The sequence below is a fragment of the Triturus cristatus genome, chromosome 7 (assembly GCF_964204655.1).
Source record: "Triturus cristatus chromosome 7, aTriCri1.1, whole genome shotgun sequence".
Lineage (NCBI taxonomy): Eukaryota > Metazoa > Chordata > Amphibia > Caudata > Salamandridae > Triturus > Triturus cristatus.
This window is the reverse complement of record NC_140590.1, coordinates 1,696,866,157-1,696,887,723: the sequence shown is the minus strand read 5'-3', so window position 1 is coordinate 1,696,887,723 and position 21,567 is coordinate 1,696,866,157. Positions and strand designations below refer to the sequence as shown.

Here is a 21,567-nt window from a genome sequence, read left to right as displayed (position 1 = left end):
ACAAACATCCAGGGGGTGCATTATACAATGCGGCACATTTTCCTTCATAGCGTTGGGCGCACCTTTGAAAAGGTGCGCGATGTGCTATTAGATTGAATGTGCTGTCCCTAGAGCAGCCACAAACTCGGGCCCTGGGGGAAGTGGGAAGCACATTCAAGTGAAATATGGAGAGGCTTTGAAGCAGCAGCTCTGTGCTTCACTGTGTAGACGGCAACCCGCCTGCAATTTTAAGAGGGGTGAGATATCCCCAAACAGGCGGATGCAGTGAGTGACTGCAGCGAGTATGTCTAGGGGTCCATAGGACCCCCTTTAGCTCCTCCAGAGGGCTGCCGGGGGGCACACTGACAGATCGAACCCTTACATAGTACCAAAGTGCGAGCAAAGTAGGCGCAAACATCTGGTGCGCCCTTGGGACACTTTATATTATATGGCCCCTGGTAGTTTCTACCCTCCTCTCTAACCCTATGGCTATATGGGATAAAGAACCACTCAGCTATCCCCTTGCACCTATCCCACTGTATCACTGTATGGGATAAAGGATATCCACCGCCGGTGCGCCGCTTTAATATCAAGTCAGGAATGTCGTGGAAAATTAATACCGTAGACAGAATATCAAAGGGGAAGATTTCTAAATGTGCAGATTGTCTAAACCCAACTCCACATGTATGTATCTTGAAGATATTTATTTCTTCAAGTTCTGTAGATGTGGAGTTAGGAATAGTAAATCTATACTTCCTCTATATGCAATTACTTTTCGATATTTTGTTGCTCGATATTTTGTCTACGATATTAGGATACCACAATATTCATATGTTCGATATTCCGTGTTACAATCTCCCTATCCCTTTGTACCCATGTCCCTGCATGATGGTACAAAATGAAGAACATCCCGGACATTTCAAGCTTCCCATCTCACTGCATCGAATAAAGAACCTTCCTATCTCACAGCATCTCTGCATTGAATGAAGAACATCCTTCCATTTGAACCACCTATCCCACTCTATCAGTTCAGTAGATGAAGAAGGTACCCATTTATTTCACCCTCCCTAGTTCACTGTATCACTGCACAGAACAAACGAACATCCCATGACACTTCAATTTTCCTTTCTCACAGCATCCTTAAATAAAAAAGAACATCCACTGAGACTTCAACACTCTTATCTCACCGCATCAATGCTTAGAATAAAGAACATCATCACACTTTTCTGTCTACCTATCCTTCTGGTATTTCTCACAGTAGCACTGCATGGAATAAAGAATATCCTGGAACTTTCTATGTCTCTATACCACTGTATCACTGCATTGAATAAATATCATCTACCTCACCATATAAAGAACATACCAAACCATTGGTACCTTCCTGTGTCACTGAATCACTGCATGGAATAAAGAACATGCCCAGCCATTTGTGCCTTCCTAACTCACTGCATCACTGTATGAAATAAAGTGCATGCTGAGCCATTTGTGCCTTCCTAACTCACTGCATCACTGTATGAAATAAAGTGCATGCTGCGCCATTTGTGCCTTCCTAACTCACTGCATCACTACATGGAATAAAGAATGTGCCCAACCATTTGTACCTTCCTGTATCACTGTAACACTGTATGGAATAAAGAAGATACCCAGCCATTTGTACCTTCCTTTGTCATTGAATCACTGTATGGGATAAAGAACGTGCCCAGCCATTTGCACCTTCCTATGTCACTGCATCACTAAAGTGGATGCTCAGCTATTTGTGTCTTCCTAGTTCACTTCATCACTGCATGGAATAAAGACATGCCAAGTCATTTGTACCTTCCTAGCTCACTGCATCACTGCATGTAATAAAGGACATGCCCAGTCATGTATGCGTTCCTAGCTCACTGCATCACTGCATGGACTAAAGGACATGCCCAGTCATTTGTGCATTCCCAGCTCACTGCATCACTGCATGGAATAAAGGACATGCCCAGTCATTTGTGCCTTCCTAGCTCATTGCATCACTGCATGGAATAAAGACATGTCCAGACATTTTTACATTCCTAGCTTACTGCATCTCTGCACTGACAAACGACATGTCCAGCCATTTGTGCCTTCCTAGCTCACTGCATCACTGCATGGAATAAATGACATGCCCAGTCATTTGTGCCTTCCTAGCTCACTGCATCAGTACATGGAATAAAGACATGCCCAAGCATTTGTGCCTTCCTAGCTCACTGCATCAGTGCATGGAATAAACAAATGACCAGCCATTTGTGCCTTCCTAGCTCACTGCATCACCGTATGAAATAAAGAATATCCCAGGCAATTCTAAAAATCAATGTTAATGTACAGTGTAAATCCAGAGCATTTGCTGGCTTTTTTATCCTTTTACTTTACACTGATATTGGTATAACAGGCTTCAATATGATTGCAGTTTATCAATTTACTATTATTTCTTCAGGGTCAAATATGGAAAATGTAAGAGCACCTGAGCCCAGCATCCAGGACAAAGTGATGCAGTACTTCCCGGAGACATGGATCTGGGATCTCCAGTGTATCGGGTGAGTTTTATTGCTTTTTTTTGTTGGAGGGTCATTGCTGCCTGCCCTTACATGCTCCCGGTGGTCTGCTTGAGGGTATGTAGCATAGGGCAGTAAAGTTGGCTTCTAACACATTTTGGCTACTTTTATGCTGGTAAAGAGTGGGGGGAGGACCCAGGCGTTCTAAAGGGGGGAGTGGGAACTGTAGGGCAGGACCTACAGCTTGACTATACCACCGTAGGATAGGAAAGTATCCATCTGGAGACCAGCAGAGTCCATAGTGCTAAGAGCAGGCAGAAAAGAGTTCGATTAGAAACCCTTGCTTTCATTAATATCACTGCTTTCTTTCAATGCAGCCATTCAGCAATATTCCTATGAAACCCAACAAAATTAATGTTGAGATTGCTGAGCAACTGGTTCAATCAAATTGATATAATTCCCAAAAAGTCTGCATCAAATAGTTTAAATGACTGTTGGACTGTAAGGATTGTTTTCAGAATTGCAAAAAAGTTTTCTAAAAAATGGTAAAGGGTAAAGAAAATATTGCATTTTAATACTTGCTATATTTTGTTATCATGTATTTGTAAGTACAACAATGCACATGTGTGATACTGCACCCTACTGCCTTGCCTAGGAGCAACAGCAGGACAGAGCCTACATGAGGTTTTGGAGAGGTATGTGAGGTGAAGATGTGTGTGATAAGAATGGGATGTGATGGGTGAGAGCTAATGAAATGCCTCAGTCGCGTCACACTAATATGTCCCAGCACATAAGAATGGTAGTGTAGCAAGCTTATGGCCTCCTTACGAGTTATCTAGAATTCAAAGGTGTTAGAAATGAGGGGGTTCCGGTTGGCGCAGGTAAGTACCAGCGACAAGCAGGGACCCCTTACCTCTAGTCAGGGCGAAGGATGACTTCTCAGAATAACCCCTGCTCACCCTCTAGGTGCGTGGCGCGAGTAGTCCAGGCTAAACCTCAGGTGTACACGGTTAAGCAATTGTAATTATACATACAGTAAACCCCTTGCATGCACCACAAACGGACACCAATCAGGTTGTATACGAATAAGATTTTATGTAGTTTCAGCAGAGTTAGTACACGGCCCAGTAACGGTGAAACGGTGGGGCCACAATTTCTATAAATACGGAAAAGTTCTCTTTGTACGGAAAGTTCTTATGCGGGCACAAAGGTGACTGCGGGCCTCAGCGCACTCCGCGCTGAAGCGGCAACCGGGAAGCACGCGGCAGACGACAGGTAAAACAGAACGTTGCGGACCCTGGATCCGATACGAGCTCGCGGTCGAGTTCGTAAGTACAGTACCTTGTTTCTTGTCGAGAAGGCGGGTGCGAGATTTCAGCGGCTCTTCGTAAGAAGGGCGAGGCGGCATCCGGGGCTCCCACACTTCACGAGGGGGATCTGATCCTTCAGGCTCATGGCAAGAGCGGGGTGGTTGACAGGTGGCTAGTGAACAAAGCGAGGCAGCCGGGCACACAGTCTACGTCCGAGCCATCCGAGGCTTGAGGATGCTCACAACGCCGATTCCGGCGGGAGGGGTGAAGGTGCACAGCGAGCCTCCGGCGAGCGAGGTGACGGGCAGCCCAGCACGGCGTCGGGGGAGCGGCTCAGATCGAGCGAGGTTCTTCCCAAGGCAGGGGCGGCTAAGCAGTTAGGTCACGGCTCAAGGAGGGGCTGGGGGGCACAAGAGTCACGACTCTGGCGAGGGAAGGAACACCACGATCCAGCGGTGGGCGAGTGAAGGTCAGGTTGAGCCCAATGGTCCTGGGGCTCAGTTCAGGGGGCAAGCTCACTTCCAAGCCCTTGGAGATCGTTTTGAAAAGCACAAGTTTCTTGAAAGTAAAAAATAAAGCAAAGTCTTCAGCAAAAGGTTCCTCTTCTCTCCTTTGGCAGCAAGGTCACCACTGCAGGCCAGTCCCCCAGGATAGGGACAGTCTTCCTCCTTACAGCTTTCCCAGTGCCTCCTCCTCAGGCAGAGATTCTTCTTGGGTCAAAAGCGGATCTGATTTCTTAGGAGCAGGGCTACTACATTTATACTGCATTTCTTTTGTTCTCCCAGGCCAGGGGGGCCCTTGCCTAGTTTAGTCCGGTTCTGGAGCACTTTGTTGACGCGATGCAGGCTTCTTCTTTCAGAGTGCAGGGCAGAGTGATCAGACGCTCCACAGGGGGCGAAGCCGGCATTGTGATGGCAGAGCACAGTCCTATTCAGAGTCCAGGTGTACTCCACCCACCCATCTACCTGTCAATCTTTCTATTCACCACCAGGCTACCTAGCCCTGCCCATCTGGGTTCCCCCAGCCCTGTCACTCACGCAAGCCAGACAGCAGATACACATCACGCAGAGGCGGGCTGAAATGGTTAGGCAAGCAAAGGCCAACTTTCTAAAAGTGGCATTTGCAAAAGCAGAATATTAAAATAAACCTTACGAAAACATGTACCTTATTATTCCGAGTTCAGGCATACTAAACTCGATCTTCTACCATGTTCCCTGGGTCGGTTAGGATCATAGGATGTAACAATCCTAACCACCCATTCTGGCCTATGAGAACAGGGTAGCCTTACAATAGTGAAAAACGAAAATGGCTGTAATTCACTATTAGGACATGCCACGCACATCAGGGCTTATCCTACCTTATGCTTACAACGCACCCTGCCCTTGGCCTACCAGAGGGGTGACTAACATGAAGGTAAGTGAAGGTTTAGGGACTGGCAAGTGTGGGCACTTGCCAGCCAGCATGTCAGTACCAGACTGCACGCGGGTTCTGCAATGGCAGACCCTAGACACATTTTACCAGGCCGCTTCTGTGGGTGGCACAACCAGTGCTGCAAGCCCACCAGCGGTATTTGTATTTACACGCCCTGGCACTCCTGGTGCACTTTACTGGGGTCTGATAGTAAACCAAATAAGCCACTCATGGAATCCAACCAACATATCCATTTTACATAGGGAGCACTTGCACTGTGGTACTGGTTGGCAGTGGCACAGTGCGCTGAGCGGCCAACACCATAAAAACACATGAGGCACAGCGACAAAAAGTGGAAGGGAGACTCACGCCAAGGTGCCAGGTCTAACAAAAGGGAAATAGCTGGTTACCAGGGTCAGAGTTATGGATTCTGTCCAGTATCTCCATCCCTGAATCCAGGCATTATGAGTAAGGGGCCCCGGAAAGGAGAATGGAACCCTGAGAATGCTAAGGACCCGCTTTATGTTTTGGCGGTAGGAATACTCCACCACAACGGAGACGGAGTATCCTTACCGCCAAAAATGTGGTCCTCCCACCGTAGTTATATGTGGGTGGAGCTTAGGGTTAATCACAGCGGAGACTGCTCTGTCTCTGACATGATTAATCCCCTTGGATGTCCCTGGGGTGTCAGGGCCATCTGGCAAATGGCTAAATGCCCGCCCGCCCAATTTAAATGAGCAGATATGTAGTAATTTTTTACTGTTTCTTACAGCCTGTAACAGTAAAACAATTACAATGCCCCTTCAACCATGGAACAAACCTCCCATTGTAAAGGGAGAATTACCTTTTTTTGTTAAAAAAAGAAAGCCCTGTTTCAGGGTTTTCTTTTTTGAAAAGATAAATACATAGTGTTTGCTACAGGGCTGCATTCTTGTGACACAGCCCTGGAGCAAACAGTAAAATGCATTGACAGGAACCGCTATGACAGTGGTTCCTGCAAATCCCTTTACAAATGACTGCCAGCTAGGCAGTCATTCATAAATCTGGCAGGCAGAGCAGTCTTGGCCTGGCGAGGTAAAGACCACTGACAAGACATGGGAAAATACCCCATCTGCCATGAAATAAATCAAGGAGGCCTGAGGTCTTTTACCTCCTGGGATTCTCGATTCAGCGGGTCTTTCCTGCTAACAGTTTTCACTTTCGCTGAGATGGTGAACAAGCATTTGCAATACAATAGGTCCCGCATTGTTTTAGAGTTAGAGCTATTGGTGCTGTAATGGATTTTTTTTTTACTTATGTGAGAGAGAGTGCATGGGTGGGAAAGAGATAGAAAGCGAAAATGAGATGGTATATAGAGAAACAGTTATTTCCATACTTAAGTTAGGGGTAGAGTGAAGAGAGAAAGAATGAGAAAGAGCGAATGAGAGTTAATGCAAGGTAGAGTTATAGAGTGAAGGTGTTTAGAGGTAGGTGAGGAGAAAGAGCTAGAGGGGAAAAGATGAGAGAGGGTGGAGAGGAAAGCAATGGGTTATAAAGAGGAGGCTACACAAGCAAATAGAGTGAGATCAAAGTACTTAGAAAGGAAAAATATTGGACCTTAAGATGAGTAACAACAGTGAAGCTGCCAGGAAGTGTCTGGAAGGAAGTCTGCCAATCACCCTCAGGCTGTGCATCCATTTCTATGACTGCATGGCAGCTGGAGGAGGGGTGTTATTGTCAGCCCGTTCTGAAGCGCTTGTGCAGCATGCATGCTGCGGAACTTCCCAAAGAGCGGACACAGACTCCCCAATGACACACACAATGTTTATTATGCATGCATAAAGTAGCTTTACAACACATGCCTGCGTGAGAGAGGAACAGAAGAGATCTGCTGCTTCAGCTGAGTTAAAATTAAAATTCTCATCGCAGCTGACACATTACTTTTTTTGGGTTCGGCTCTAGGCTGCATCTCTCGGTTCACTTTTTTGGCAGAGTTGTTTGTGTGAGCTGCAAGGCGTGTTGTCTCCATCACCCCTGCAGCCTGTGGCTAAACTTATAGCCTGAGGTAACCCTCGGCTCCCCCCAACTCCAGTCCTCTCCCCTGCCCCTCCCGCTCCCGGCATCTGGAGCCCCCGGCGCATTAATTAATGTCTGCAGGGACAGCTTCGCAGAAAAATTCAAGCACAGGCTAGGGCAGTTGCTCACAGGCAGCAGAGAGGGAAAGGCAAAGAGGAGATAGAAACAAGTCTTGATTACAGGGGAAAGCAGCGGCGCCGGAAGTGCGGCTTACACAGTCTCAGAAATCAGACATCTAGAAGAAGGCTGCCTTTCACTAAAATAAAATCGTACAATCATGTTTGCATGTATTTTTTAAACATTATTCATGTTCTGGACTCCAGAAAAACAAAAACACATATTGAAGGGCAAGGGAAGGAGAAAGCAGACAGTTACAGAATTAAATGCAGGGTTCATCATGCCCGATGGGACCTGGATTAGTTTAATTTGCTGTATTAGTTTTGTGCTAGACATGAAACACAGAGAAGGCAAACAAAGATTCATTAAATGTGAGTTAAGGCAGAGAAACGCAAAAGGTCTGAGAAGACAAAGAGACACGACCGTAGAAGGGGTAAGAGGGGCGAGCATACAATAAAATACTCCACGTCTGGTAGTAGAAGAGGAGGAGGGGCAGCTGTAAATGAGAGAAAAGCGTGATGCGAGGGAAAGGCGAGCGTGTTTTCCTGAGGCAGTTTGCATAGGGGTGAGACGTTTGTAAAACCCTCAAAACTGTGTATGTAAACCGCTGTAGTAGAAGAGGAGGGGGCAGCTGTAAATGAGAGAAAAGCCCGATACGAGGGAAAGGCGAGCGTGTTTTTCCGAGGTAGTTTGCATGGGGTGAGGTGTTTGTAAAACCCTCAAAACTGTGTGTGTAAACCACGGTAGTAGAAGAGGAGGAGAGGACAGCTGTAAATGAGAGAAAAGCCCGATGCGAGGGAAAGGCGAGCGTGTTTTCCCGAGGCAGTTTACATGGGGGTGAGGCGTTTGTAAAACCCTCAAAACTGTGTGTGTAAACCGCTACGACGGGTGCGCGGGAAGCCCCTCGGAGGCATCAGAAGATCGGTCTGGCATGGAGACGCATAGCACGCGGACTTTAATCATGGACATCTCCATTGTTGTCTGCATTATGCCAGCGCCAAACAAATAAACAGTGATGATGATTATTGTAATGTAATAGTAATTGAGAAAGCATGCATATTAAGCTTCTGCGGACCCCCTTATCTTCCAGAGGCGCGCAATGGGAACACCCACGCAGTAACATTAGCGTGATTTTAAAACAAGTAGGCGCCTGTTAAAAAACAAAGTGGTGCATATGCTATTATTGTAATGGTAATTGAGAAAGCGTACATATTAAACGTATGCGCATGGCGTTCGGTGAACCAGGCGCCATGGCAAGAAACAATGAAGTAGTACCTACATTCAAAGATACCGCTCTGCAGCGTAACTTAACTGTAGTTGGTCGATGCTGCTTCCTCCTAAAACGGAAGAAACGGAAGTGACGTATCAGACCACCAGCCAACAATGAGCGAGATAAAAAGAGCAATGCCAGATTTAACCAATGGCAAGCGACAAAACAAATAAAAACGCAATGGATGGAGTTTCACCACTAATACTGATTACTTGATGCCTCGAAGAGACAGCTCATTCGCTGCCTATGCGAGACCTAAAAATTTCCACTGACCTGGGCATAGTTTAACCGCAGTCCCAGTGTTCCTGCCCCTGTTAAATTCAATTGCAGTAATAACAGTCCACTCAGAATCAGTCAGGTGGTACCCAGCTGTCAAGAAAAAGTCTGAGTACATGATAACTGGTTTGCTACCCCTCTTGTTTTGTGGATTGGATGAGGAGCATTGCACTGTGGACAAAGGGCGGGCTTGTGTGGAAGAGACCGATCACCACAAACCAGGAAATCAGAAAACCAAACCACCATCACTTTTGAAAGGGGGTAATGAATTGTGAGTAAGTATGTTGATAAGTGTGTAAGAGTTTTTTGGCATTTGTGTTTAAATTCATGATATGCCACTGGCTTGAAATGGTATTTGTAGAATTATTTCTTCAGAAAAATATTTACTTTTTTGTGAAAGCATCTGACATTGAGAACATGATTGGTTGTCTTGTTTTTATGGTAATCAGGTGTTTTTGTACACCTATAGCACACTGTTCAGTGCCGAACAGTACTTTGGAAAATGCATTGGATTATTACACTTTTTTTTTAATTGAATTTTACTGTCATATATGTAGATTTACACGTATTAGACTGGGTGAGGTGTCCTCTGCTTTGCATTGCAAAGAACTGGAACAGCCAGCTGTAACCATTTCTACGTTTTGTTCACCCAAACAGAGTGTTTGGCAGCTGTCACACTTTTTAGGCCTCTGTTGACTGGAAAATTGTGGAGCCAAGGAAGACAGAGGCATCTGATATCTTGACCAGTGCCCCTTTCGCTGTTATCAACAGGTTGCTGGGACAGCTATCCAGGGCCTCTTTAACTCTTTATTATATTTAGACTGAAGAAGGCCTGAGACACTGACAGTTGGTTGCATACCCTCTTCAGAATTGCAAAAAAGGCTTTGGTGCAGCAGTCACTTATCGATAGGCAAGCGTCACCTGTGTGCACAGCAAGGGTCCACAAGGAAATGGGTTTAAAAATAATGCACACACTTATGTGTCAAAAAATGATTTGAATACCAAGGTGCAAAGTTGGATATTTTAATATTCATAGATGATTGATATTCCATTGTTCATATCAATCCTATATACATTCATGTGACGAAAATCACCAGAAAATCAGAATAAGCATTTCAGAGTCCCGATGCATTTCGGGCTATCAAAGCCCTTCGTCAGGGGCCAAATAATCTAGAAATAATCAGCAAGGATACAATGAAAAAACACATTCCGTCCAGTGTTAAAACAAAATGAAAAGAAGTCAATAATAAGGTTTACACTAAGAAAATACAATGTAATCACTGATGGTAAAATTGTTTAGATAGAGCCCCGTGTCATGCAGTGAAACTGCCTGAATCACCTGAATGCAAATCACAAACCTATATTCCGAATAGATTAAACAAGAGAACGTGCATATCACTAGAAACGGTGGTAGATAAAGTTTAGGATGTGAACATACAAGAATTAACAAAGCGGAGTGGCATAAAACTTGTTGGTGTTGCTTGCCTATCGATTTACTTCTCTTGACCAGAGGGTGATACCCCAGAAGCACGCTACAACCTGATTATTGGTACACTTTATGGTGTGCGCAGTCCTACTCCGACGCAGCAGTCACTTATCTCCGGACGCTAGGGGTGCAGAAAGGTGCGGTCCAAGGAGGAACAGAGCACCCATCAGCTGGCTTTCTGAGCATACTATTTGGAACTGTGAAGAAACTGGGACAGCGGTCAGCTCTCCGCGGCCTCCTTCAGCCTCATTACTAGAGGGTGAAGCAGAGCAGCATCAACTGACAGCTGCCACAGTGCCCTATTCTCCAATGCTGTCTCCTGTCTGGGACCTCTTTGGTCATTAAAATGGAGTGGACCTTTGGGGCAAGGACGACCAGCACAGCTAACGCCTTCCCATGAGCTGACTTTGCAAACGTGGTATTTGTCTGCTGTCTTGGGGCCCTTAGCTTTCATATTTTTAGTGTGCATGTGGATTTTAACTGATGACAGCTGGTCCAGTTTCCTAGTTTGCAATTGAAAACAGGGCTCCCCATCAGTTGCCATCTTTCTTGGGCCTCGTTCGGGTGCAAATTGGAGTAGACTCCTTGTTGGCATGTCATCACAGTGTTCATTACACTGGTCATCTCAAGGTTAGACTACTGCAATGCTCTTTACGATTGTATTCAGAAACGATTATTGAAGAAACTCCAGACTCTAAAATGCAGAAGCTTGTCTGCTCATGAAAGTCCCTAAATTCAGTTCAGTCCCGCAAACCACCATCAGCCTTTAGTGGCTTCCAGTCACCGAGCAAGTAAAGTTCAAGGCTAATTGCTAGGTTCACATAACACTGTATAATCGCAGCCCTGTTAATTTCCGAAAGGTTTTCTTCTGGCATACACCCAATCGCAACCTTCAGTCTAGTTCAGCCAAAATGGTGACAATCCTGAGATTCAACCTGGCCTGATGGGGCGGTAGGAGCTTTTCCCATTCGGCTTGCAAATTTTGGAATCCGCTGCCCTTTCAATTTAGAGCTCAGTCTAATCTGCCACTGTTTAGGAAGCAGCCTAAAACCAGGCTTTTTTAGGCCTCTGTTGCCAATTAGGCTATTTACTGATGGCCTCAACCCTAGATTTCAACGTCAAGATGCCTTTGGGCATTAGCATACTAAATAAGATTTTTCATTACTTACTTAGACAAAGGTGGAACAGGGCATGACCATTGGAAAGGGCAGTGAGCATGCTCAATTTGCTCCTCTACTACACTTTACTGTCAATTATCTATTACTCATTAAGGATTACAGATGTACATGCACACTGGGCACTTGTTTTTGCTTAATAAATCAAAATTGTCTCCATAAATATTCACCAAAACTAGAAAAGGTACCCAATAGTGCTGATCACTATATACCTGCCAAATCTGATAAAACGTCATTGAGTAGTGCTTGAGTTCTTCACAAAGTAATTCACCTATAGCCATTTCCATTTTATTTGGAAAAGTAACTGGATTTTGGACATGCTTGTAATTGTTTACCTCTTTGACTAAGTCTGCACAGCACAATGAAAGGATTACATATAAAGGTTGTTTCCTTCTGTACTGGATGAAATTGGTCATGGAGAAGAACAAGAACATTAAGCAGCAAATTGTACTATTTTCAATAGAGTAACGTACAAATTTTACCTACAGAGGCTGTCCCGATTGCTACATAGAATTCATTAATTGTAAGTTATTATTCCTCTAACTTTGTAAATTCCTGAAGAGCAGAGAAGGAGAGTCTCCCTTCTCCAATGCAGTCAGGTCAGTAAAGTCTATCCAGATAATGGTTATTCACTCACTATATTAAGGACTCGTCTTGTTGAAGTACTATAAAATGACCATACTATGTTCCATATATATATTTCACTTATTATGGATTGGTGGAGCCCAGAATACATTGGAATCCAAATAATACTATTAATAAATAACCATTGCATGGACCAGCCCATCCTCTAGATTGGTCTCATATGTTTGGCTCCTGTCTGGCATGGCCGATCTCTTGGCTTCCATAATGTATTCACACTGCCTTTGATGTACACTTCATATTGATTGTCTTTTGCTTCCACCTCTCAATGATTTTTCTCTTGTTGTTCCTGGCTCTTCTTGCATGTGCTTCCCACTTTCCCAGTCCTTCAGGTCATCAGAATTTCTCTGTCACTCTCCCGGATTCCATCACTGAGTGGAAGGCCATGAGCTTCTGCACATCAGAGGTTGGCTTTGGGATTTCGCCGACAGTGTCTGTGAAGACCTTCAAGCCCTTCTTCATCGAGCTGATATCACCCTCCTCTGTGGTGCGCGGAGAGACGTTCACCCTCAAGGCCACAGTCTTTAACTACTTGCATGACTGCATCAATGTGAGTTGGGGAAAGGGGAAGAAGGGGTAAGGAGTTGTGTCTTTTCAGGTGATCATGAGGAGAGAAGATATACCTGGCATTTATTGTCCCAGGGTGAGCAGAGGAGGAGAGATAAAAAGGGAGTGGGGTGGAATGGCTCAAGACAAGAGGTGTGCATCTGAGAATGGCTAATGCTGAACTAGGTAATGACAAATCACTTACTAACTCCAGCAACATACATTCATTCATATAATCTGTCACTTAACAGCAAACGTTGGTAGCAACAGACTATTCACTAACTCACCCCTCAATCACTCCACTTATTCACTACCCATCTACTGAGTCATACTTACACCAATCAAGCCCTTATTATACTTGTTCACTCATCCAGACACTCATAGCCCCACGGAGTGAGTTAGAAACCTACTAATTCATGTTTTCAGTCATTCACTACATCATTCACCAATCTACTAGGCCATACAAACACACACACACACACAAGCACACGCACACACACACACTCCAGAACATAATCACTTTGCTCATTGTCCTCCTGATCAACTCAATAACCAAGTGTCATACTTCAGTACTCGCAGAAACCTGCCAAGATACTCATTGTTTCCACCATCCACCCATCAGCACACCAGTCACACACACCAACACATACCTTCACTGTCACACGCAACCACTCAAAAAGGTACCCAGCCACTATCACACTCACTCATCAAATAACTCATCATTTGAGCCACTTACTCAACCACAGAGTCACTCAAGATTAAGCTCACTTCCAGCCTCACTCTCTGGCATTTCATTCATCCATCATGAGAGCCAGTCACCGGCTGATTGGGCACATCAACACACTAAACACTCTATGAAACATGCATGCTTCCACTCACTCAAAGTCTGTCCAAAGGGGTGCAGAGACTGAGTGCTTCCCAAAGACGTTCTACTGCTTACATTTTCTATTGTATGTCAAGCTGCATCAGGGAATCATTTGACCTCCACTTTGCTTTCTCTTCAGTTTATTTTTCTAGTCTTTTTGATGGTCACTTCACCCTGAGGTACTACATTCACCCTAGCTTCAGAAGATGTCTATATTTTTTTACTTTTTTGTAACATGGGGCCTGAGCTATGGAGGAGCCTCATGTCTGACAAAAAGATATCTCTATTCAGTACTTATGCCTTTTATGGGGTCAACAAAGTTCTGCACATAATGTCCCCCAACAAGAAATGTGTATCTTTTCATAAGATAAGGAAATGTATATTGCAAGATAGTTTGGCATCTTCCAATGCCAGCAACATATTTCGTCTTGCAGATGCAGAAGATCAAATAAGCCTTTGCTGTCAATGTTCACTTCTGGCACCAGCAGGGCCGGTAAACATAATTTTCCTTCTAGTACTGGAAGCAGTGACAATCGAGGACTCAGAACAAACTTTTCTTAAGGAAGAAAGTGGGACTGTGCCCGAAGCACCTTGATCCTTGATGCCCTAAACTAGCTTACACGTGGGAGGGAAAATGCCAGCTTTATTTCTAGCCTTGAACCATATAATCTTTTCACACTTTGCATGTGTGCCGCTCTGTTCATCGCACATACAAAGTAGGACAAGTTTAAAAAGTAGTCTAGGCATAGAGACATATTTACAAGCCCCTTTGTGTCGCTCTTGCGCACCACGCAACGTGGTGCAAGAGCCACACAAATTAAAATTGAGATTTATGAAGCCACGCAAGTCCACCTTCCATGGCCCTGAATGGCTTCATAAATCTCGAATATTGCAACGCACCGCAAACTGCTGCGTTGCATTACTCTGCACCAAGGAGGCATTTCCACGTGCATTGAGTGGGTGTTCCCATGCAACATCCATGGATTTTTACATAGTGCCAGATTTACCAGAAGTGGCAGAACTGGGAATGCACCAAAACCTATGCCTCCCCAGGTAAGTGCAAAAAGGAGAAATATGCTTATTTCTCTCTGTTGTTCCTCTTTCTATTTGTGCTGTATCCTGCAGCACACATAGAAAGAGGAAATTATCTCAGGGTATTGCTTAAGTGCAGAAAGGTGACACTTCCTGCACAAAAACAATCATCACAACACAGGCACCCTTGGGTGCCTGCATTGGTGCTAGTCAGCCAAAAGAATGCCATCGCTGAGGAAAAGGCAGGAATGTGCCTTATTGACTTAAATACAGCACATTCCTGCCCTTTCCCTGTCATGCAGTGCAGCGCAGCAAGGTGACTTGCTGCACTGCGTGAGTGAGTCAGCCATAAATATAGCTCACAGGGTCACTTTTATGAAAAAGTGGGGCAGAGCAGCAAGTCACCTTGCTGCACTGTGTCACTGGGAAAGGACAGGAATGTGCCATATTTAAGGCAATATGGTGCATTCCTGTCCTTTCCCTTCACTGGCACACAATGGGCTACTTAGCACCAATGCAGGCCCCCTTGCACCATGGTGCAATGGTTCCTGCAGTGCATGCAGGATTGTTTTTGGTCAGGAATGTGCACCTTCCTGCACAAAAACAATCCTTGAGAGGCTTCTGCCTCTTTCTATATGTGCTGCAGAATGCAGCACATATAGAAAGAGGAAAAAACGAGGAGAAATAAAGATATTTCTCTTCGGTACGCCTCTCCTTGGGAGGTGAATCTTTTTGGCACATTCCCAGGTTTATAATTTCTTGTAAATATGGGAACGCATCAAAATCCATGGATGTTGCAGGCGAACACCCACGCATCACCAATGGAAATGCCTCCCTATCGCACAGTAATGCAACACAGAGATTTGCGCTGTTTTACATTACTCAAGACTTATAAAGCCACTCAGGGCAGCACAACGTGGCCTTACATGTCTTCATTAATCTTAATTTAACGATGCAAAGTGGCTCATAAGTATGCCCCATATCATTTTGTACTGGAAGGGTACTCTTCCAGTACAAAACCTATGTTAGACTCACGCACACACCCTTGCACTATGGTGCAAAGGTGTGCGTGTGGCGCTCAGCAGCAAAATTCTGTATCAGCACAAAGGAGAAGGGAGGAAAAAGCATTCTCTCTGTATATATGGTTCTCTCCTTCTCTCTCCTACTCATGCAAAGCAGAGCAGCATTTCTGGCTGCAGTGCTGCTTTGCGTGAGAATTTAGTACATCTGGCCCCTGCAGAAAGAGTAAATGATGTCTGCAGACAGTGTTCAATGCTTGAGGTGCAGTAAGACTGAGGATTCATTGGTTATGAGTGGAGATACATTTTATTGTGTGGGTGATAGCCCAGTGGTGCTGGAGTCAGTGTGGGTGAATAAGTAGTGGGAAAGGAATCTGGGTTGGACTCCAGATTTGGGCTATAGAGAAAGAAGGCTTGAGAGTCTTGTTTGCCCAGAAATAGTAGCAGGGTTGCTGGTTTAGAAAGAATTGAATCACTTTTCTCTTTGTTCTTCACTGACATGCTACACATGTACACTTAAGGGCATGCTCTCAGCCACTCAAACTACACTTATGTGTACGCAGCTACATGTGAGTGAGTGAGCAAGAGCACTGCTAGCGCCCAGACCGTGGACCTCCCATCACCTGACTTCTTTGCATAGTATCTAAAGCTTCTGTACACTGCCTTACCCTTTCACCGGCACATTTACACAGTCTCTTGTTCTTTGCCTTTCAGATCAGTGCTCATTTGTTACCACCCTGTTGTGGGTTTGAAACCCTGTGCTGCGACTGCCACTACACCACCCGTTTGCTGGGCAAAGAAACACACACCTTCGTGTGGACTGTGAAGCCAACTCAACTGGGTAATGGAAGCCAATATGTGGGCACTTTGGGGGCTGCACAAAACATTTTAACAAGCTCTGTAGTTTGACAAAATGTTGATTTGTTATGCATGCAAGATAAGGCTTCTATTCTTCACAATGAACGAATACATATTTTGATCTAGTACTCCCGACCTATAAAGAAAACAGAAACCGCACACCTACTGGCCACATTGCTCACCCTTTCTCCAACATTTACCATGCTTCATGTCTTTTATCCATCACCAGGCTACGAGTCTTCTGAGAGACCTACTGACCCCTGTATCTCCTTATTAATTTAATGCCCCTTCCTCAATCAGGACCTAAGGTTTTGCTAGTGAGCCTGCCCGCACTTGGTCCAGGACTGCCCTATCTTCCAACTTGTGTCAAGATTTACTGCATCGCCTCAATCAACTTCCACTTCTCCACCAAAAAAAGCTCTCCAAAGTTGATGTTACCTGATGTGTCTACCTTCAATAATGTTTCTTCCTCAAGACTCTTTCCTTCTCCACTGCCATGACTTTGATCAGATACATTTGTGGTCCACAAATAAAAGATGCTGGCATTATGTTAAATTGCGACACGGGAACTCAAGTTCATAGTCAACTTTCTTAGGTGACCCATTAATTCCACACCATTTTTCACCCCTAGCAGACCCTCAATGAGTGTTCATTCTAAAAAGTCTCTGTCTCCTGCCTATTCTTTTGTATTTCAGACTTATCTCTATTTACTCTCCTTACGAGCTCTAGTCACTTCTGTCGTGAGGATTTCTCACAGTGGTCTCTTGTGGCCTAGGTCTAATAATATGGGGGTGTTGAGCTGAATCCTGTGCCCCTCCTCCTAATCAATAAAATTCCAAGTCTCTGTACCATAACACCAGCTCCCTTGCATAGGTCTTCCTGGTGCTAGATACCCAGAGTGCACTGCAGTGAATGGTCCCATACACCAGCCTCTGGTTCACTTCACCTCTTCTGGTTCCCTGAATAACAAAACAGGGAGTCAGTTCATTGTTCCTTACCTGACAATGAGAAAATAAATCTTTATACATTGATTTCATTCTGCACTTCTTCATGTGTAACCTTTTTGCTCTATGGTGAAGCTCTTGCATTGCTTAGATGGTCACTGGATGGCTTCTGGGACATTCCGGCTTCACTCAAGTAGTCATAGCCTGCCCACTGGTCAACCGCCCAATTAAGTGGCAATAGAGCATACCCTTCTCTCATGTTTTATTGAGGCCACAAGCCTCTAAGTTAAGCACTCTCCTTTGCTTCTCAGATCTGTTCTTGTTTTCTCCCCCGACTTTTTACTGACCCTGCTACTAGACATATCTATATTCTCTGTTTTAACCTCGGGGACACACTATATACCTACCATTACCAAAATCATGAAAGCTCTAAAAATGTCACTGAACCTCCCACATGCTCAAATTTTACCTATAACATCATCAACATGGCAGTAAAAACTGCACGCAGACACTGCAGTGGCAGGCCTGAGAACCCTTTGAAAGGCTGCTCGTGTGGGTGGCACAATCAGTGCTGCAGGCCCCCTTGCAGCATTTGAATTTACAGACCCTAGCACTCTCAGGGCACTTTACTAGGGACTTACCAGTAAATCAAATAGGCCAATCAAGGAAAAACCAATCCATAATACACTTTACAATAGGAGCACTTGCACTTTAACACTGGACAGCAGTGGGAAAGTGCGCAGAGACACTAAACCAGCAAAAGTAGAGTCAAAACTGGGAGCTCAGAAAGTAAACAGACAGGGGAAGCACGACAAAAGATGCTAGGTCTAATAGCTTCGCCACAAGCACTTCAGGGCTTCACATTCAATAACAAAAAAGAAAGCCTGGTCTTCTGCACATATGCACATAGGCCGTAGGTGTGCACATTGCATCACCACACAATGCTATGCAGTCCAGCATGTGGGTTATCTCCTGAAGTGAGCGGAGAATCTGCTCACACAGGGCTATGTACTGAAGGACGTGATCTACCTCGTCCACCGCAGAGTGGCGCACTGCAGTCTCCGGCACTGTACAGTGACACTCTACACCAAGCTGTGCACTACCACGTGTAGTCTGTTGCTTGCACCATATAGTTATTACACGCACACACTGTTTTTCATCGCATCATATAGTCTGATTTTGGTGCTATGTAATGGCTCACCACTGGCAATGCTATGTACTGAAGCATGGGATTTTACTCTTGCACAGTGCAGTAACTTAGCTGATACAGTGCTCCCTTTCAGTGTACACTGACTCTCTGCACACAGTGCACTGTCCTGCAGTGAATGACCAAAGGGAGGGGGAACTGGAGCCATTATAAGTCTTTAAGTTTCCATAGATTTTCTATTATGCTAATTGTGTGCATCGGCTGCTTTCCGTACAGCTTGCACAATCTTAAGAAATGAAATGTTTAGTTGATGTGTTTGGGGTGATTTCATGGAAATTTGAAACAAGGATTGGCAATCCATGCCTTTCTGCTCCATTTCATCCCTCTTGCTTTTTTCTGTTAGCTCTGCTTTGATTTGTTATTTTCTTCTCCTGTTTGTATTTGTTTGTCTCTATTTCCTGCTTTTATTAATTTGTTCATTTTTGCTTTCTTTACTTCTCTTTTTGATCATTCTATTTTCATCTGCCGTTTCCATTTTCCCCTATATTTCCAGTTGTCCCCTTTCCTCACATTCGTTCCATCTCCTTTCTGTTTCCATTTTGTTTTCCTCTTTCACTCCTTTGACATTGTCATTTGCAATGCCAGGACCTTAAACTCTCACAAATACGTGACCAATTTGCATTGCAAATGCTTGTTTTAATAGCTTACAATGACAAGCAGAGAAAATAGGCCAGATTCACAAAGGTCCTTCGCTGTTGTGCAGGAGGCCCCGCAGTCTTGATGGGTGGGGTGTGGGGGGGGTGCACTCCATGGACATCAATTCACCAAAATGCCAGACCCTTGACCTCCACTTTCACTCACACACACACACATACACACAAATTCACACATAATCACTCTGTCACACATATACACACTCTCACCGACAAGCACACACACAGCATACATTTAAAAGCATTTTTTACTTACCTCAGCTGTCTTGGATGGCATATTCCAGCTGATTGTACTCCATTTTTATTACACTATTAGTGAATTATATATTTTATTTATTCACTATTATTGTAATACAAAATTGACAGAAAATAAAGGCCATAGAACCCGAGAAGCCCCTGTGTTCCTAGTACTGAATTTGCCACCTCTGAGGCCAAGGGTCGCACAAGCAGTGCTAGGGGTAGCAAAGGGCAAGCCAGGGGTCCCAGCTGCGACCCCTGGTGAACCCCAAATGACGTTCATGCGGCACACATGGAAGGACCTCTGCACTGCAGTTACTCATTGCAGAGATCCCACCACGAGTGTGGGGCCCCACCACGAGTACCACCCTCCACGCCATGAAAATGAACACTATTCTGCTAAAGCATTAGCAGCATAGGCAAGGAAAAGTAAGTAATGCCTCACAGGAATCAGGGCTATGCCCTGAAGCCCCTGATAAGGAGCTACGTCTCCCATCACTGAAGCCTAAAACCCCTTGCTACCCCTTACCAATACCAATACCCATCCCTGACCCCTACAACTCCCTTGCTACCCTTTAACCTTACCCATTGCTGAACCCTAAAAACCTGTTACTATTACATAATGCTACCCATCCCCGAACCCTTCAAACTCCTTGCTACTCCTTAACATTACCAATTCCTAAACCCTTCAAACTCCTAGCTACCTCTTAGTGCTACCTATCCTTGAACTCAAAAACTCCTTGCTACCCCTGAACACTACCAACTCTGAACCCTTGCTACCCCTTAACACCATCCATTCCTGACCCCTAGAGACCCTTACTACACATTAACCCCACTCGCCATGAACTCTACCACTCTTAATACTCATGAGCACAACTCATCCCTAACCTGAAATCATCTTAAAACCCATTAACACCCATCCTTGATATATTAAATGCATTAAAAATATATATATATATATATATATGCTTACCTGCAATGTAAGGATCCCACAATGTAAACCTGAGCTGTAATGGCTTCTGATGTAATAGTTGAAGATGTAAGGTGATGTAATGGTAACATTCCCTATGCTCTTTGCCCACAACCCTTAACTTTATAACATAAACCCACATCCCTATAACTTATGCCCTGACCCCTTAACCCTTCTGCCCTTCATGCCTTCCACTCTGTCCTCATTTCAATAATTCTTGGGGACAAATTGTTTGGTTTTTTAAATTATTTATTTTTAGAACTAATAACTGGGAAGAGTTATTTTAAGGAGTGCTCTTTTCAAAGTTTTGAGGCAATATCAACAGCACTGCCAAATAATGTAATAAGAGCATACAGAGGGTGGAAATAGATACTGAACAACGTAATGGGAAAGGGAAGAGCCCTGAGGGGCACCACAGGTGATTTTGTGCCTCGGTATGAAAAGAAGGTAAGACTACCACATGTGAATGATTGTTCAAAAAGTAAGCAAACCAGGCCAGTACTTGTCTCTAAGAACAGCATTTTGCAGGCAGGCTAACAGAATGGAATGCTCCAGTGGATCAAACTCCTTATAGAAATCAAGTAAGAGAAGGGCAGTGGAATCATCCTGGTCAATCAATTATCTTAAATCATCTAGGGGGGAAGGACGCGAACTGTCTCAGTTCCACGCCAGGGAGGAAGCTGATTGCAATGGTACCAAGTAGTGTGAGTCTTCCAAGTAAAGAGCTAGTTGTCAGGACATGATTGTTCTGTGATTTTTCCCAGGACGGGCAAAAGTGTAATTGGTGGATAATTGTCTATGTTGCTTTCTAAGTTGTGTGTTTTTAGCAAAGGCTTAACTATGCCTCTGTTCCAGTCATCAAGAAGAGTCCTTGTTTCATGGGACAGGTAGACAATCTCAGAATGAGCTGGCACCACTACAGAGAAGAAGATCTGCAGGAATATCATAGGGCAAGGGTAATTTGATGATCCCATCTTTGGCCCTCGTTATGAGTGGATTATGAGTGGATTTTTCC

The 21,567-nt window shown here is 44.6% G+C and overlaps 1 protein-coding gene across 4 annotated transcripts in view; it reads left to right on the top strand.

Annotated features, from left to right (window-relative positions):
- Positions 1–21,567, top strand: part of LOC146812806 (alpha-2-macroglobulin-like protein 1) — a 468,691-nt gene that overhangs the window by 230,516 nt on the left and 216,608 nt on the right. For all 4 annotated transcript variants that reach the window (XM_085619916.1, XM_085619915.1, XM_085619914.1 and 1 more), the window contains exons 18-20: positions 2,423–2,522; positions 12,546–12,771; positions 16,398–16,524. In XM_085619916.1, coding sequence (XP_085476042.1) covers positions 2,423–2,522; positions 12,546–12,771; positions 16,398–16,524 — 453 coding nt within the window. The remainder of the gene's footprint in view (positions 1–2,422; positions 2,523–12,545; positions 12,772–16,397; positions 16,525–21,567) is intronic.